At 59.1% G+C, this 18,329-nt stretch overlaps 1 protein-coding gene across 3 annotated transcripts in view; it reads right to left on the reverse strand.

Annotated features, from left to right (window-relative positions):
• The window catches only part of SEPTIN9 (septin 9), a 151,803-nt gene that overhangs the window by 86,558 nt on the left and 46,916 nt on the right, over positions 1-18,329 (reverse strand). The window contains exon 1 of one of the 3 annotated variants that reach the window (XM_031469188.2): positions 6,830-6,984. The exons of the other annotated variants lie outside the window; for them this stretch is intronic. Coding sequence (XP_031325048.2) covers positions 6,830-6,884 — 55 coding nt within the window. The 5' untranslated portion in view covers positions 6,885-6,984. Of the gene's footprint in view, positions 1-6,829; positions 6,985-18,329 lie in introns of those variants that run through there. 3 annotated transcript variants of the gene reach the window in all.

Raw genomic sequence — 18,329 nt, forward strand, 5'->3', positions numbered from 1 at the left:
TGGATTTTGCAACTCTGGGCTTCCCCAGGTGGCCCAGAGATTATGGGGGACAGAGAAGGCTGAAGATGGGGCGGGGGTCTCAGCATCCCTGGAGGGGCTGTCAGAGACTCAGGAACATGGCAAAGAGGGTTGACAGGGAAAAACACCAAACACAAGAAAGAAAGAGGCGGGTTGGAGCCTCATTCCCAGGCTCCCCGCCTCCCCCGCAGCCCTGCTCCGTTGTTCGGGATTAGGGGGTGTGCTGTCTGTGTATATCCACCGCTGAAACAGACACCACCCTCTTAAATTTCTGGACACTGGCAGCACTTAAAAAAATGACAACAAACTTGAAGTTTCTAGACCGTCCCCTGGTCCAGGCTGAATGGAGCCTCCGACCGGGCTCTGTCCAGACCAAATTAAACAGCCCAGGCCCAGAAATGCCCCAGGCGCCAGGGGTGTCCAGGGACCAACCGCTGGGTCTGTTTGGACGGAGAGATAACAAATCCTCAGCCTTCAGGGACCATGTTCCAGAGAGTTCCAGACCGTTTGGTCTCATAAGCAACTCAGCCTCCAAATTTGGGAAAAGCCGAGAGGACTCTGGAAAGATAGCCACTGTTTGACCATTTGTTCCTCGGTGGCTTTGTGAAGAGGAAGTGAAGGAACTCGTTTCCTGGCTGGGTTTCTGGGATGAATCAAAAAACTGAAATCCCCTGGGGCCTCAACCTCTGATACCTGTCCCCCCAGAGCCCCTTGGCTGCCAGCATCCCTTAGCCCCTACCCCGCCCCACCATTCACACACCACCTGGTCCCTGAGGGTCTACAGCATGCCCCCAGGGTTCCTGCCCTCGGGGGGCTCCGAGCCCAGCGGGAGCACCTGGTCTGGCCTGGCAGGAAGGTGGGATTCCATCCTGGGTCTTGGGGCCACCGTGGATCCCTAGAACCTGACCCCAGGTCCCTGCTGCTGGCCCTGTGCTCCTGTCAGTCCCCCAAAGAGACCCTTCTGAGCATCAGTCAGCCCACCCCCAGCACGGTGAGTGAAGGGCACTCAGCCGGTAAACCCAGGGACAGGGGCGGTTTGCAATAATGGTGGTGTCTGAGCTGAACCGTGGTAGGGCCTTGATCTCTGAACGTGGTCTCCTCTGACCGCTGGACATTTAAGGAGAAAGAGGTGGGGGGGGCGGGGTTGTTATGCTCAGCCATTGCCAGGATAAGGGCTGCAGCACCCCTGAGGGGTGTGCCAAGGCCACAGTTGCCAGGATGAGAAGTCCGTGGCCCCTGCAGAGCAAAGATGCCATCTGCGTGTTGGTACTTCCCTTGGTGATGTCTCATCATGAATGGGCTGCCAGGCCACTGCTCCCACAGCAGGACTGCCTCACCCAGCGCTGGCCATGCCCGCCGCTGACCCCAGGGGCTCGTGCTCTGGTGGGTTCATTTCTCCAGGCATGGAGGCCCCAGCCGGTGCCCAGGCTTCCCCCGCCCTCGGCAGGGCAAAGATGCAGACTAACTGGCCCCCAGGACAAGTTAGAGGCACACAGCTCTGGCCTCGGAGCCCTGGCTCACCCCGACTGGCCCCAGATGGGACTGTCCTGCTAGCTCCTGATCTGCAACACAATCAGGAGTTGCGAAGGGCGGCTGGGGGAGGAGGATGCCCTGCCCAGCATGCCTGTCCCTGACACCAGCTCCTGGTCCTGACTCCCTTTCAGCAAGGCTGGCGGCCAGCAGAGCTACAGGCAGGTGACCTCACCCTACTGTCAGGTTGTCCAGCGCAAGCCTGTGTCACTGTCTGCAGGCCAGGCCAGTGGTCCACTCATCTGGGACGCTCTGGGGTCAGGAGGGTGCAGGGGAGACTGGGATGACCTTCCCAGTGAAGGAACCCTGAAGCCCACGTGACCCCAGCCTCCGCTCTGACAGGGAGAGAGCTTGACATCTGCAGATGGAGCGTCCCCCAGGCCCAGGCAAGGGCTCCCACGCTGGCCAGCAGCCCGGGTATCTGCTGGACTCAGAGGGACCCCCAGGCAGGTTTCGTGGGTGCCTCACTCACCTCCACCCCTGCGGGAACCAGACAGACCCTTGCCTGTGGCCTCTGAGCCTCTTCGCTTCCATCACCAGATTCCTGCATTCGGGCATCCACACCCACCCGTCCCACACCCCGAGCTCCAACAGCAGCAGCACCCACTACCCCCTGCCCCGTGAGCAGGAAACAGGCCCAGTGCTGTGGGCTATACCCCCAGGACAACCCTCAGACAGCGATGTTTAAGACCCCTCTTAACAGAGGAGGAAACTGAGGCTCAGGGGCCACGACACCCTTCCCTACCCAGCTGTCAAATGGCAGAGTGAGCTTGCCCTCCTAAGCATTACACCACACAGGCTCCCAGCTGCCATGCCCATCACCTTCCCCAAAGGCCCTCTCCCTTTGGATAGCTCTGCCCACTTGTCCCTTTCAAAACCTTTCCAGAGACCCATGTCCTCCAGAAAGCCTTTCCAGGCTGATGCCTCACAGCACGGGGTGTCCATGCTCACCCCCACCTCCCTGGTCCACATCTGACCCCTGGTCCAGCTGGGAAGCCGATCTCGGAGGGGCTTCTGCCACCTGGCACACAGGTGTCCACTCTCTCCCTCACAACCAGGATGGTGCGTGGGCCTGGTCCCAGGCCCTGGACACAAGAGCAACAGGCTAGCGCAGCGGGTGGCAGTCAGACCCGTAAAGGAGCCGTCCCCTCGTAGCTACGAGCAGACACGAGCAGAATCCCGGCAAGGCTGGCTCCTCCAGTCCAGCTGAGTGACCTCATCGCCACTGTGGCTCCTGCCCTGGCCACAGAGGGAGAACTGCACGGAGGCTGTACTCACCAGAGGCCTGAGTCTTGCTGAAAAGCAGATTCCTCCCTCAAGAGGCCCTCTGGCATTAATTAGGGGCAGATCCGTACCCATTACCAAGCTATGGGCCTCGTCCTCCTGGGAGGAGAAGGGCACCTGGATCCAGCCGTCATGGGAGCCGTTGTCCAGGAGGTACCTGGGCTCCCAGACAAGCAGGCCCATCTGCACCACCCCATCTCCCCAGGAGACCCTCTCCTTGCCCTCCTCCCGCGCGCGTGCTCTGGGCCCAGAGCCTGCCCGGCCTCCAGGACACCGCTGGGACGGTCCTCAAGCAGACGGCAGAGGGTTCAGAAGGGCAGACACAGCCTCTAGGCGGGAGAGCACGGCTCCGGGACCGGAGTGCCTGGGTCCTGAGCCAGACTGTGTTTCAACAAACATCAAGGACTTTTAGAATTCTTTCGCTGCATGCAAATCTGGTTACAGCAAACAGTGCTGGGGAAAGTAGGCCAACAGCTGGCACTTGGAAGGGCTTTAGCTACACAAAGAACCGAGTTGTAATCGCGTTCGCGATAACAGATTTGGCCTGTTTTCACTAGAGAACACGGCAGCCGACAGCCCCGTGCCTCCGGCGTCCCGGAGCCAGCCGGGAAGGAGTCACTGCTTCCGCCGCCCCACCACGCGGGGAGCGCCAGGTGCCCGGGCCACCTGAGGCCCATCCTCGCACAGGGAAAAGTGGGAAGTGAGACTCTCTAGAAAAATCGCATCACCGAAGTACAAAATACTCCTCTTCCCCCTACATGGGGGTCTCCACAGAGCCCTGAGATCCTCCTTAGAGGGACAGCAGAGACCGGTGTGGGGAGGTTCGTGTCCAGGAAGGACACTGCCAACCTCTCAGTCCCTGGGGGAGACCTGAACCCACAGACGCATCCAAAATAGAAGCCGGGCCGAATCCCCGTGCCACCTCGGTGACGTGACAGACCTTAACGATCTCGCCCTCAATCCTCCAGGGTGAGGAGGGAGATGGGCAGGAATAATAGGATGGAAAGAGAAGCTGTTCCCCAGGGAAGAGGGCAGATGTGCCCAGGATACGGGGCGTCAGCAGAATTTTAACTCAGGGTACCCATTCCCCCACACCCTGCACACATACACTTGGGGCAGCCTCCCCTCTGTACCGCAAGGCGTGCTGCGCCGGCTTGGATACTGTCATTGCTCCAAACCTCTGGGAAACACCCCCCTCAGGGCCCTTCGGCCACTGCAGGGTCCTAGTCTGCTTGGATTAAAAATCACCCCCTGCAACGCCGCTAGGGCTCAGAACTCGCCTGGCTTTGGAGGTGGCCCAGGGGGCCTCTGTCCTTCAGCCACTGACATGAGCTTCAAGACGGGCCACGTCCCCCAGCCTCAGGAACTATCAGGATCCCTGGTCCCCGAGGTGCTGGGGTGTCCTCCCACTCCTTTGACCCTACCTTGCAAAAACGGAGACACCAATCGGGCAGCCCAGGCAGAGGACCCCCACTGGCCCCACAGAAACAGACGGGTGCTGCTCCAGCCCCGATCTTGGCCACTCCAGCTGCCTCCCCTCGACAGTCCAGGCTCCCGGTGGGTGGGCACACCTGGCCCTCTGCGGTCACAGGCTGGTCCTGCCTTATGCCCCAGCCCCTAACGGACCAGACCAGCGCATTCCGGCCTCCCCCACTCCTGCTCTCTGCCCCTAGCCTGAATGCGCTCCGCCCTCCCTCCCTCCTGCCACCAAATTCCACCTCCTCCACAATGACCTTCCTCTGCCCGGGCTCTGCCAGCCTCCATCACCCGCTGCTGTGCCAGGTCAGACACCCCTCCTCCTTCTCGGATCCGTCCTTCCCACGTCCGTCTGCCAAGGCTGTCAGACCCAACACCCAACTCTACTCCCAGTTCCTGAGGCCCTTAGGGAGGCCGCCTTTCTCGCCCCCAAGCTGACTGTCCTGAGCCTCTCTCTCTCACACACACACACACACACACACTCTCTCATACACGTACACACACTCATGCACATGTCCACTCAGCGGCTCTGCCTCCCCTGCCTTCAGAGCACCCCAAGTCTTCAGGGCACACAACAGGGAAACTGAGGCACACAGGACCAGAGGGTCGGAGGCCCCGCTCCCTAGAGCAAGAAACCTCCCCCTAAAGGCAGGGGGCTGCCAACTGTTACACCAGGATGGTCTCAATGAGGCCATTGTCTCTGACCAAATGAGAGGGTTGAGAAGCTGCCTGGAAGCAGCTGCAGAAGCCACCAGCATCTCCAGATGGGGCACCCCAGGACAGGGACGGAGTTACATACTAGTACCCGGAGGCAGAGGCACTGACAACCCACGTGGCACGAGCTGTGACAGCTGTAAGACCACACAGCCCTCAGCTCTCCGCCTCCCTATTCTGCTTCAGGGCTCCCATTGCCTCCCCAGAAATCCTACGTCCAGCTTGCTTTTGGGTCAGGGACTAAGAGCCAATCATACCCCCAAAGACCACAGGAAAACGTACACAGAGCAGGACCTGAAGGGGGCAGCCATCTCCAGATCGGCTAAGTCTCCAGTTCGGACACTTAGGAGTTGAAAGTCCCCTAAGGAGCCTCCCCAAATAGCAGCAGCGGGAGGGCTGCTCCGGACAAGCAGGAGAAACAGAAGGGAGGAGATCCAGGGAGACTCCGGTATAAGCGTGCACTCCAAGAGGTCCAGGTGGCAGAGTACAAGCCGTCACATCTCTGCAAACCCAGACCTCCCCTTGTTCAGTGCTCATTGCCAGAGTCAGAAAAGTGCTCCCACTACAGACCCAACTCTTGCACAGGATGCCGCCACTGGACCCCAACCCACTCCGGGCTCCACCCGCTGCTCAAGCTCGTCCAGTCCTAGCCCAGAATTACAGCCTCTGGGGCTCTGACTGGGGTCCAGCCAGGCTCTGGTCCCCAGAAGTGCCCCTGCAGATGGGGCTGTCCTCAGGCGGGCCATGTGCACAGCTGGGCTCAGAACGCCCAGATCCCAGCCCTGACCCTGTCGTGGAGGGAGGAGGACCTCCCTGCTAGGCCTGGCACCGGGACGTCTGTGTCTGTTAAATCCTTTCAGACCAGCCTCCCCGAGGCCGGGCCCACCAGAGGGCTCTACCCGCGGCTGCCTGGGAGCCCCTCCGAGGGGCGGGGGCTCCGGGTCCGAACAGAGGCAGGCCCGCCCCTCAGAAATCTGGCTCAGAAGTGCTGGAGACCATTGTGTGAGCTTCTCTTTCCACCGCAGGACGCAGGATGCAGGAACAGAGCCACAGGCAGTCACGAGGGCGCAGGAAAGCGCGCACACACACAAGTCCAGGACCGGGATGCCCTACCGCGTCCGGCGGGAGAAGCCCCCAAGTCTCTCCACACTTTGTAAACCCCGAAGGGGGGAGGGGACGAAAAAGCGCTCCCTGCCGGCACGCAGGCCCCTCCTTCGCCCCACTGCCAGACTCCAGGAGGCCGATGAGGATGTCCCCAGGCCCGGATGGGAGCCCATGGTATGCCTCCCACTAGACCCCGCCACAGCCTGGGCCGTGTCCACTCGGGGCCCTCCCCAGCCTGAATTCGGCTCAGCCCGGGCCCCGAAACTGGTGTGGGGGAGGGGGCTGTCCTGCGGGAGGGACGCGGGGGCGGGTAACTAGCTCCCCCAGCCCGCCGCTGGGCGGAGTGTCGTAGGGAGAGGACCGAGCGATAGCCTAGAGGGAAACTGCGCGCCGCAGCTGTTCGAGGAAGCCCCGCGAGCCCTCGAGGAGACTGTCGTCGCTCGGCAAACACAAACAACAATAAAAGGAAGGAAACTCGGCGGCAGCGCTCAGGGCGAGCGTAGGGGACGGCAAGGGAGCGCGGTCCCCGCGGTCCCCCGAACGGGGTTCCCCACGAAGGCGACGCGGGCGCAGGGCGCGGGTCGCGTGGTGGGAGGGCGCCCCATCGGGGTCCCGCTTCCCCATCCGCGCCCCCGTTCCGCGCCGGGCCCGCCCCAAGGGGCCCCCGAGCACGGCCGCGGCGCGGTGGCCAGCCGGCACCCACCTTCGAAGTCCGAAATGATCCCATCCAACTGCGCGTTGACCGCGGGGTCCGACATGGTGGCTCACGGGCAGCGCGACGCGCGGAGGGCGGCGGCGAGGAAGCGCCCCGGCCCGCCCGGGCCCTGCGCGCTGGCTGGGGGGCCGCGCCCGCGCTCCCGCCGTGCAGAGCTGGCCGCCGGAGCCCCTCGGCCCCCGGGCTCGGCTGAATGAATGGGGGAGGAGGGCGGGCGCCGGCGCTCCCCGCTCCCCGCGCCCCCGCCCCGCCCCGCCCCCGCCTCCCAGGCGGATCAGGTTCCCGCACCCGCGGCCCGGCCTCCCCGTCTCGCACTGGCTGCTCCGCCCGCCTGTCAAGGCCGGGCCTGGGGGTGCTGGGGCCCAAAACGGCCGCTGGAGGGACAAGCAGAGTCCTGGGCGCCCGACCCGAGCGCCCCCCTTCTCCCCGCCTGGCCCGCGCCCAGGGGACGGCGACGGACGCGGCCCCGGCGCCCTCCTCCCCCCGCCGGACGCCCCGCTGCGGCCAGATGTGGGCGGATGTGGAGGCCGGGCGGCTGCACGGGGGCGGTGCCGAGGGTGGGGAAGAGATTCCTCCCCTTCCCTGGGGCGCAGGGTTCCTTCTGCGGGAGGTTTTATTTACGCAGCCAAACAAAGTTCGCCGCCGCCGCCGTCTTCCCGCGCTCAGCGCCTCCAAGGGTTAAGCGCTCCAGCTGGCGGCCTGCAGGATCCTGGCCTGTAGGCCAGGAGCCGACGAGCGAGGGGCGCGCGCCAGAGTCACGTGACCCGGGGCGGGGAGGGGGCACCGAAACCCACCGGCTCGGGGCACCCCTGCAGCTACTCCCTACTCCCAGCCCTCCGCCCCTGAGGTCGCTGCCGCAACCTCGGGGGCGGGTGTCCGAAAAGGCGCCGGCCCACCGGGGACGTGGGGCAAGGACAGAGCACCCTTGTCAGAACAGCCAGGGACACGTGCCACCCCCACACTCCACTGCAAGGGGCTAGATGCTGGGTTCTCCCGAATACGGAGCAGATATTTCAAAGTATCTGAAGTAAGGAGTTGGGGACCAGGGAGAAAGAGGCCTTCGGTGAGGCCCTGCCCCATCTGGCCCACACCTCAGGCCTGGCCTTGGCCTCCAGGGCATTTACCCCTGTTACTTTCAAGGCAGGCGGGTCCCAGGGGCTGGGTACAGAAGGATGGGCTGGAACTTGAGAAGCAGCAGGGAAGGGCCCTCCAGGTCTGCCACCAACAATGGGGGAGGGAGGGTCTCTCCCACTCCCCCTGGCTGAAACAGTGAGGCCCCTCATTACTTTAGACCGAGGGCCTCCACCCCAAGTCAGGGGCCCATGTCAGAATTCACAGCAGGGAATGGCCCTCTCTGAGCAAATGGACAACTGCACTAAGGTGCCCTGGGTGCAGCACACGAGTGCCTAGAGCTCACCCTGGGTCTCAAACTGGTCACTGCCACTCCCCTCTGGGCCCTCACACCCCGGCTCTGAAAGATCCCAAAAGCACAGGGGATGCTGCGGTCTGACCACCATCCTGGTAATGCGGGGGCGGGGGGTGCTTGCAGAGAAGGCGCTGGGTTTGGGGAGCTTTTTAAGTTGATGAAATCGAGTCCTTCCTTTTTAAGGAAAGCAGTCACTCCCTCCCTCATGCTTTGGATATTTTGAACTATTTTCAACCAAGTGAGTTTGTGGACATGGAACTGCAAAACCACAGACATTTCAGATGCGCACACGCCCTCTGTAAGGGAGCCGGGGTTTCAGAAATGGAGTCACCACTGTCATTAATAGCACCCGGATGGCTTCCACAGCAGCCCGGGGCGTTTCTTGTCTGCAAACCAGCACCTGGACTGCCTGATAGTCCAACCCTCTGGGCCACCTGTCCACCCCGTATTTGGGACTTTGGTGGTCCACTGCCCCGAACGCCACAGCCCCCATGGGAAGATGCTGGGTTGCCAGGATGGAGCGGTGTGCAGCTGGGTCGCTGGTCCATCGCGTTATTCTCCAGTGTTTTTATAAAAAGCACCCGGTGAGTGTAGTCACACCCGTGCGATTGTTCTCCCAGAGAGCTGGCACAAAGTCCTACCCGGTTAGCAGAGGGTCAGCTCACTGTGCATTATTCATTTCCATTCACGGTGGAGCGAAACATACTCATGCTTATCTCCTCGGGGAGCCCAGCCAAGGGTGCACGCCTCCCCAGAATGCTCCCCAATGGGACCCCAAAGGACAATGGCAGGAAGGAGCGGACCTCCGAGGCCAGAAGGGCCCCCTGTTGGCACAACTGTGCTCCAGAGCCCATCCAGTCCATCCCCCTGCCTCCGGCCCCCCTTCACTTAACCACCAGGGCCGCCACGGCCAGGCCTAGACACCTCCAGGTAAGGCAATTCCCACATCCCCTCAGGAAACCCAACCCAGCGCTTGGCCACACTCCCAGCCCGGAAGTTCACCCTTGTATCTAACCAACTGCTCTAATTGTACACCATTTATTTCCTCTTTTTTTCCTGTCCTCTGAGGAGATGGGAAACAGCTGGGCACCACCCTTCAAGTAATAATTACCTTCTCCAAACTCGAGGACAACCCAGTTGCTCCTTGGCCTTCTCTTTCTCAGCTTAAATCATCCGTCCCCGGTCCTTTAATCATCCCCCAGCCTTTGATCACTTCTGATGACTGTGTCCAAACTGGGGCTCTGGGACTTTCATAAGGACTGATTCCCTGAAGAGTGGGGAGCGCCGCCTGGCCCCCTCTCCCAGGGCATGAGAATTCAGGGCCGGGGTCTGGACAAACGATCCTGGTAGGGGCACTGGGCAGACGAAATGAGCAGCAGCAGCAGCAGAGAAGAAAATGAGCTTAAATTTGGCAGAAAAAAAGGATGGCAAGGCCTGAACGCTCCCAGGGAAATGGGGAAGGCAAGACTCCCGGGGAGGGTGTGAGTGGGGGACATCACAGGGGCCACCGACCTCACAAGTCCAATACGACACTTGTGGTGGGGGAACAGAGGCCCCCCAAAGATATATCCCTCCGAACCTCAGAATATGACCCGATTTGGAGTAAGGATATTTGCAGCTGTAATTAAGGTAAGGATCTTGAGACCAGATCTTCCCGGATTACAGCAGGCCCTACATCTAGTGGCAAGTGTCCTTATAAGAGACCAAAAAGAAGACACATGGTGCAGAGAAGAGGGCCACGTGAAGTCAGAGGTGGGGCTTGCGGTGATGTGGCCACAAATCAATTAACATTAGGGACCCCAGAAGAGTAAGAGACAAAGAAAGGTTCTTCCCCAAAGCCTTCAGAGGGCGTTTGTTCACTCTGCTGACACCTCGATTTCGGGCTTCTGGTCTCCAACTGTGAGAGAATCATTTTTGGTTGTTGTAAGCACCCCAGTTTGCAGGCTTTTGTTACGGTGGCCCCAGGACGTGCCTACAGACCTTAAATTCCCAACTGGATCATTCCTTTAGGCCAAAGCTGCCTCCCCCAAAGATGTCGCATAAGCTACAAAACCCATCGTAGGTAGCAGACGCTGCCCTGCAGGTGGCAGTCCTGAGGGAATCCAGGGCACGGGGGTACTCAGACTGCGCGTTTTAATATGAAAAGCTGGAGCCCAGGGATGGGTGAGAAAAGTGTAAGATGAAGTTCAGGTCACGTCTTTCCGGAACTGGAAGGAGCAGGTCTGAAGAGAAACCTCGTAGGTCCAGCCCAGGTGGAGTGACCCCTGCAAAGCATGGGAAGAGCGGGAGGAGGAAACAGAGGGTCGGAAACAGCCATTTGGCTGGCTTGTCAGTATCCCTGACCCCGCGCGCTAGGTGGGGCGTGGGGAACGGAGGGAGGACGGTGGCCCTTGGCCCCACAGAACCGGGCCTTTGGACAGGACACCCTATTAAGTGGGCCATCTGGCTCTTCCTAGGCCAGGGCTCCTCCAGGGCAGGGGCCGTATGGTCTCAGGTCTGCATGCACCTGGCACACAGTAGGATCTCCCTAAGCCCCAGCCCCACGGGTCCATCCACCTGCGGCTGGAGCTTCCACAGCCCCCAAGCTTCCTCAGCCCGCCATCCACCTTGCGGCTCAAGCCAAGTATCAAGGTGTCACCCTTGAGTCCTCCCCCTCCCTCCCCCCACCCCGCCAGCGTCGAAGCCATCAGGAAGTGTCGACCTCAGAAAATCTGCAGGCCAGTCTTCTTGTGACCTCAAGTGCCCCCACTCGAGCCCAAGCCCCCTCCGCCAGAGGTGTCCTGCCTAACGTTTAACAACCAGCAAAGCAGCCGCACCTGGTAGGCAGCATTTGCTTATTTTCCGTGGTGTCAACACTCGCACCTTGGCCACCTTGGGGCTCCCGGTGAGACAGCGCTGAAAGCAGACCTGGGACAAGTTTGCAGAAGCCGTTACAATACAGTGTTCCTACCGCACAGACACAACAGAGGTGAAGAACTCAAGCTCAAAGGTGACAGTTAAATGCAGTAAGAGACGGAGGAAGGGGTGAGTTCTGTGTGTGTATCACCTTTCTTCTCAATATATTACTTGTAAGTGATTTAATTCATGCTATATAAACCCATGATTTAATTTTGTAATTTATCTTTTTACCTAATAGAGCAATGCATTTCTTGAGGGGCGGGGGAAAGGAAAAGCTGCTTTATTCAGGAGGATGGCAGCCTGGGGAGAAGGCGGACTTGTGTCCAAAAATCAATTCCTGAGCAACGCATTTTTATGGTGGTAAAATATGCCTGATATAAAATTCACCGTTGCAACCCTCTTTAAGCATACAGTTCAGTAGCGCTAAGTATGTTCACACTGCGGTGCAACCATCACCATCACCCTTCTTTACAACTTTTTTCATCATCCTAAACTGAAACTCTATCCTCATTAAACAATAATTCCCCATGTCCGCCCCTTCCCGACCCCAGTCCCTGGCAAACACCATGCTGCTTGCTGTCTCTACGAATCCGACAGCTCAAAGTACCTCAAGTAAGAGGAGTCACACTGTTTGTCCTTTTGTGTCTGGCTTATTTCATTTAGTATAATATCTTCAAGGTTTATTATCCAAGGTGCACATAGTTTAGCACGTGTGAGAATTTCCTTCTTTTTATAGGCCGAATAATACTCCATCGTATGTACATACCAAGTTTTGTTTATCCATTCATCCATCGATGGACACTTGGGTTGCTTCCCCCTTTTGGCTACTATGAATAATGCTGCGATGAACCTGGGTGTACAAAGATTTCTTTGAGTCTCTGCTTTTAATTTTTGGGGGTATATACCCAGAAGTAGAGTTGCCCGATCGTATGGTAATTCTATATAATTTAATTTCAAATAATTTACATAGAATTTATTTTTAATGTTATGTGTTTCAGAATATATACATGGTATGAAGTGGAAATCATATATTTTAGACTATATCCACTTAATATTTAATTAAAATTTTTATAATGGCTGTGTTTAACCACCAGCTCACAAAATGTTGCAAAATTCAACAATTGGCTCTTGCCCCATGGCCATTGCCTCTGCCCTGCGTTCCTGCAGGGCCTCCGACTGACTGGCTGTTTCTGCTCCTGTTCTCCCCAACCAGAACACACAGTGAGGCTTGAACGGTGTGCTCAGACTAACTCACCTCCCGCAGCTTCGTTCCCTCTCAGGGTCCAGTGCAAACTCCTCACCTCGGCTGCCAAGGACCCTCGTGCTTGGCCTCTGCCCCTTCTGCCGCCTTGTCTGCTCACTCGGCCCCCCTGGCCTCCCCCCTCTTCCCCACGCTGCCTCCTGCTGCCGGACACCCGGACACCCACGCTGGCTATCCGCTCTGCCTGGACCGCCTCCCGCGGGTCATCCCCCGCTGGCTTCCCTGTCTGTCATTTCGGTTGCAATCAGAGCGACCACCGAGGGTCCCCCAGGAGACCCCTTGTGCCAGTTTCTCCCTCGCCTCCAGGCACGCAACGGAAGCTCCCTGAGGGTCCCAAGACCCTGGGAGATCCTGTAGAATGACAAAGGTCAGTTTCCTTCGTAGGATGGCAGGGTCACGGGGATGCCGGACAGGGAATTGGCCCAAAGGGGCAGAAGGACAACTCCTCTGGACTCCCTGGCACTCCTGGCAGCCACCACGCAGACCAGCCCCGGTCCCAGCATTCAGAATGACTGGCAGGATGCTGTCTGCACCAGGCCAAGCCTCCAGGACCCCATCTCCCTTCATCACCCCGTGACATCAGCAGCAACCAAGCGTCAGCCCACCACAGTCCGATTTTGAATCCGCCCATGAAGCCCATCTGTGCGTGCAGCTGACCCTTAGCTGGTGTGCAGGCTACAGAACATCCTCTGCCACCTGCCTGCTTCCTTAAATGCCACCCTAAGTTTGCACTTTAAAGGGGAATGCCGTTTTCTTAGCACATGATTAATCTGTTCCCCCAACTTCCCAGTTATCGCTCCTGCCTGCAAACTCTGACCACAGCAGACTGGCCCTTATCTCGGAGGCAGGGGACTTTTTAAACAAAGTCTGACTCTTCTAAATCATGCTCTCGAGCCACCAAAGGAAGCTCTGGCCTTCAGAGCCCAGGCAAACAGGCCTCCCCCGCTCCCAGCCTGGAGCCCCCCACTGCAGCTGACAGATGCTCAGGGCTGAATCAGCTTGGAGTTCCCCTGCACCCCGGCTCTGATGATTGGACCAGGGACAGCCCCTCCCATCTTTCAGTTTCACTGCAAATTTTACTATAGTGATATGAAACCCAAGGGGACTCTGGGAGCCAGGGGCGGGGAAGGCAGCTGCTAAGATGGGGGAAGAAGGACCAGGCGGGAATTATGACCCTGCGAGATGACTCTGCACCAGCTGAACTCTGGCTGCGGCTCTGGAGAGTCATTTGTTTATTGGCACGTCCAACGGGCTTTTGATTGGCAAATTCAACTGTCTGGGACACTGGCTTGGTGACTTACCACCCAGATACGATGGGGGAGGAGAAGCTGCTGCTTTTGATGGCTCTCGTTTTATTCCCGAGTACTGCCGCTTTACACGGTCCCACAGCCCTCTGTTCCTACTCCGAGCCCCCAAGGCGAGGCTTAGGAGTGGGCTAAAATCCCCAACTTCCGAGCAACCAGTTGAGGCTGGAGGTACAGAGATGCAGTGGGGGACACTCAGCATCCCCACAGCCCGGTGACTGATGGGAAACTCCCTCAGGCCCTTCCAGCGGCTCTGCAGAGTTGCAAAAGGGGCCTTGGGGAGTAGCAGCCAGGTGCCGACCCAGCCTCGAAGCAGCGGGTGGTTGTGCCAGCCTGCAGACGCCTCACCCCGGGGGCTGCCAGGAGACTTGGCGAGGCCTCAGCCCCGGGTGGACAGGCTGTCCCCAGGGGCCCTCTCTGTCCCAGCCTCCTCGCCACTTTTCTCAAGCAGGCACCCTGCTCCGAGGGCTCCGCGGCTGCAGTGTGGGGACAAGGCTGAGTCACCCGCCTGCCCTAGTTCCACGTCAGCGGGAACAACGGGATCTGAGCGGGATCGAGCAGAGAAGAGGGGGCAGCAGGGCCTCTAAGGCCACGCTTATTTTTAAAGTCACCGCAGTGACCAAGGTGACGTTGTCCCTGGAGAGCTGCCAGCCAGCCTGGCCCCTTGTTCTGCAGCCGCCTGCCCTGACAATGCCCCTGCCCACTGCCAGGAGTGGTGGCTGGTCAACACAGGAAGGGTGGGGAAGCAGGCACCCTCCCTCCCTCTTCTGCACCCTCTGAGAAGGGTCTTCAAGGCTTGTCCTATATCTGCAAACCTGCTGAAATCCCCTTCAACGTCTGCCCAGTACATGCTCAGCCACCCTACCCTTGCACACCTCCCGTGACGGGGAACTCAGTACCTATCAATGCTTTAACCAGTTGGGCTGTTTAAAAAAGAGGCAGTGATAGGGGGGTGGGGGAGAATTAAAGTCTGCTTGAAGAGGGCATCCGCTTCACTCTTTTCCAGAGCAGAAAAGTGAAAACATGCTGAGGCATGGATTATACAGATGACTGGCAGCTCCTTCTGGGGGCCTGGAACTTGGGGCATCCACCTTCCCCATTCTGAGAAAGAGGTGGAGACACTGGCCCCCAGGAAGTGTTCGGGGGGGGCGGTCCTGGGTGGACATCATCTATGCCTGCCCGGCAAAGACCTGAAGTCTGATTCTAGAAACTTGCGAGGGAAAGAAGTGGGCTTACGCTGGGGCCCTAGAAGAAAATTGGTTTCAATCAAATGGTCGCTCTGAGGAAACGACCCCAGAGACCAGCCTGGGAGGTCTGGGCCTGCACAGCCAGACAGGCTTCCCAGAAGCCTGAGACGGAGGAAGCAGCAAGGGTCCGGCACAGCTGGGCTCTGCTCCCCTCCTCAGCCGGTGACCCAGGACCCTCAGGTGCTCCAGAACTTCCCCAGAGGGCAGGTCCAGGTCACAGGGAGAGGAGAGAAGCCTGGTGCGCTGCCATCCCCTGCACGGGGCCTCTGTGGTCTCAGCAAGGAAGACACATGGATTCAGGGACGGAATTTTGAGCTGGCGGGTCCCCAGCCCCTGGCCTCTCCCTCTCCCCCTCCTCCTCCTCCTCACTTCCACTGAGCATCTCTGGCCCCTGCTACACCTCCACGGAAGGATGGAGAAGAAAGAAGAGAAGTCACTCAGCTCTGCCCAGTTCACCCCAACACAAGATCTGGTGGGAAGGGACCAATGTCAGTAGCCAAATGGTAGGGGGCAGCTGGAACTTTCTACCCTGTTCCCCGCCCACTGTGAATTTGGGAGGATGTTCTGTGCCGCTGAATGTGCCCCTTGGCCCGCCCTGAACCCCCTGGGAGAGGGTGGCTGCTCCGTGGGGCTGCACCTGAGACGCAGCCTCCGGGGCTTGGCCCGCAGCCTTGGGAACAGAATGCTCTGCGTGGGAGGGAGGCAGGAAGAGCGGGGTGTGCTGGCGGGGCCCCCTCCCGACAATCTGGTATTGCTTTCCTGGATAATGAAATCTCCCCACCCCAAGTGCTGCTGGAGCCAGCCAGCAGCCAAATCAGCCTCAATGGGCCATTTGTCCCTCGTGTGAAGTGACCTCGGGGATGTAATGGGTTTGCTATTAACTCACCCGCCTCCTGCCCTCCCCCCGCTGCCCCCAGCATGAGTCACTTGCCCAGATGACTGGGCCCAGCAGGGCCCTGGCCAGGGGGTTGCCAGCTCTGGCCGGGCTGTGTGCGGGAAGAGACCAACACAGAGGACAAAGGATGCCCAGCTGGAGGCCAGGGGCCCAGGCCCGCGCGGAGTCCCCAGGGCTGTCTACCCCCAGGGCCCTGGGCAGCCATGCCGCTTCCCATCTGGGAACAGTCTCCCGGCAGACTCCTGCCAGCAGGGAGCTGAGAGGGTGAATTATGTGGAAAACAGCCAGAGAGATTGGAAAAAGGTGGCCCAAGGCCACTGAGGGCCAAGTACCACCCTTCCCGCTGGGAAGCATGTTTGGGGGGGGGGTGGCTGCTTGTTTGTTTTTCATTAACACTAAACACTCAGGTCCTTTCATCCACTCAGCCCCAGGCTCTGGGTCCCAGCAGGCCTCCCTGTCGGGGGGCTTGGCTCCTCCCAAGCTGAAGCTGCTGGAGGGACCACCTTTCTAAAATGCAAATATGACTTGTCACCCTAGCAGGGTCCACAAGCTGGTCTCCTGCCAGCCACTCCTGCCTCCCCTCCCTGGGCTGTCATGCCCAGGTAGCTGCTCCCGGTTCCCCGGCAAGCCAGGTGTCACACATCTGTGCCCATCCTCCTCTGCTCCCTCGGCCTGGCAGGGCCTGCCCTCTCTCCTTGGCCCGGCTCCTTCTCCATCCTTCTGCAGGAGCCTCCCCGGCACTTCTCGGGAGCCTCCATGGAGCTCCTGGGTGAAGCCCTGGGTTGGGGGATTCCCTTCTGGGCCCTACGATGGGTTTTCCCAGTGGCCGGGGCAGCCTCTAACCCAGATCATCACAGGAGGGGGACGCCAGGCAGCGGGCATCAGGAGGTGGGCTTCGTGCAGCCAAGTGTCAACACGGGGGAGGGACAGTATCCTCCTGCCCCCTAGCCAGAGCAGGAAGGACGCCGCAAGCGTCACCCCTCTCCCCTGCCCCAGAGGTCCTGCGGGCCAGCTGGGCCACCTTCTCAGCACAGCTGTTCTCCAGCAGAGAGAAATTTCTCACCTTGGGGAATGGGGTGGGGACATTCCAGATGGGACTACGTCTACCCTGGTCACAGGGACCAGGGAGTCTGGGTCTCCTTGGCTCCTCCCATCCACATGGCCACAGACCTAGCCATGGGCTTGCCACCTCTGCCCCAGTGAGCACACATCTGGGGCTGCTCAGCCCCAAGGGCAGGGCGGGTCTGGGAATCCGCCTGGTGAGCTGAAGCCGCCACACAAATGGAGAACAGACCTGCTCACAAACCCAAGGGGAGATTGCTGTACCCGGGGCATCATTCTCAAGGAGGTGAATGAGGACATTCTAAGCCAGTGAATCACCAAACGTCTACACATCTCGACAGGCTATCAGCCCAACCCCCTGCTGTCGGAGAGGACAGAATTGTCGGGGCTTACACATGGTGCATGTGGTCTTCTGGGCCAGCGGGGTGTGTGTGCAAGGTCCGGCAGTTGAGAAGTCTGACTATTGGATTGTGAATAATCTAGGACATTTATCCAGGAAAAAAAATCCGGCATTGTCCAATCAGTGACCTATAAAACCTCAGCACGTGACCCCTTTCTGAAGAACCATGTCACCTTCCTAGCACCACCCTCCGATCCAATCTGCCAGGAAAGCTTCAGCTGTCTAGAACACAAACCAACATCAACCCTGTTCATCCTACAGGTCTCCCGAATCTCCCCCACGCATCACTACATCTTTTGTTCTCAGCAGGAACCGACGTTCAGACCGGTGACCCCAAGACAAAGCAAGATCTTCAAAGGAGGGTGAGCTCTGTGCAGTAGGAACCCCCTATAAAAACAGAAATCAGTACTCAAAACTTGCAGCATGATATTAGTTAAGAAGGGAGGAAAGAAGGCTGAAATAGTGGCCTGCTGTCCAAGCGTTTAACAACCTGCTCTGGCAGATGGAGGAAAAGCCTGATTTATACACCGTTTGCCAATTGCCGTGACGTACATTCTCCCTCCACGGCCGAGTACGAGCTAGCAACACGACATCGCTGAGCACAGCGTTGGCACGACATGTGCACACCACTGGCTGGAACTCAGGTAACTGCAGCTTATTCTTCTCGGGAGTGTGAGAAGTCTGGGAAGCCTGTCGCTGCAGGGAACTGCGATGGCAAACAGGCTCAGCGGGCAGGCCAACCCAATCGATTGCCCACCATCATGATGCGGGGCAGGTTTCTGCAGCTGCCTCAGTGCTTAGGGGGAAAGACGGCTCACTGATGGATTATGCCTGCCCCAGCCTCAGGGCGGAGATCGGTGCACACGTGTGCCAAGCATTTGCCACTCCCTGACCTGAAGACATTTCTCTTCCTCTTAAGCTCGGGGAAAATGTCACCTCCCTGACGAACTCTTTCCCAATGCCACCTTTCCTGAGTGATCCCTGACCCAGGATTC

Source organism: Camelus dromedarius, chromosome 16, assembly GCF_036321535.1.
Source record: "Camelus dromedarius isolate mCamDro1 chromosome 16, mCamDro1.pat, whole genome shotgun sequence".
NCBI classification, from domain to species: Eukaryota; Metazoa; Chordata; class Mammalia; order Artiodactyla; family Camelidae; genus Camelus; species Camelus dromedarius.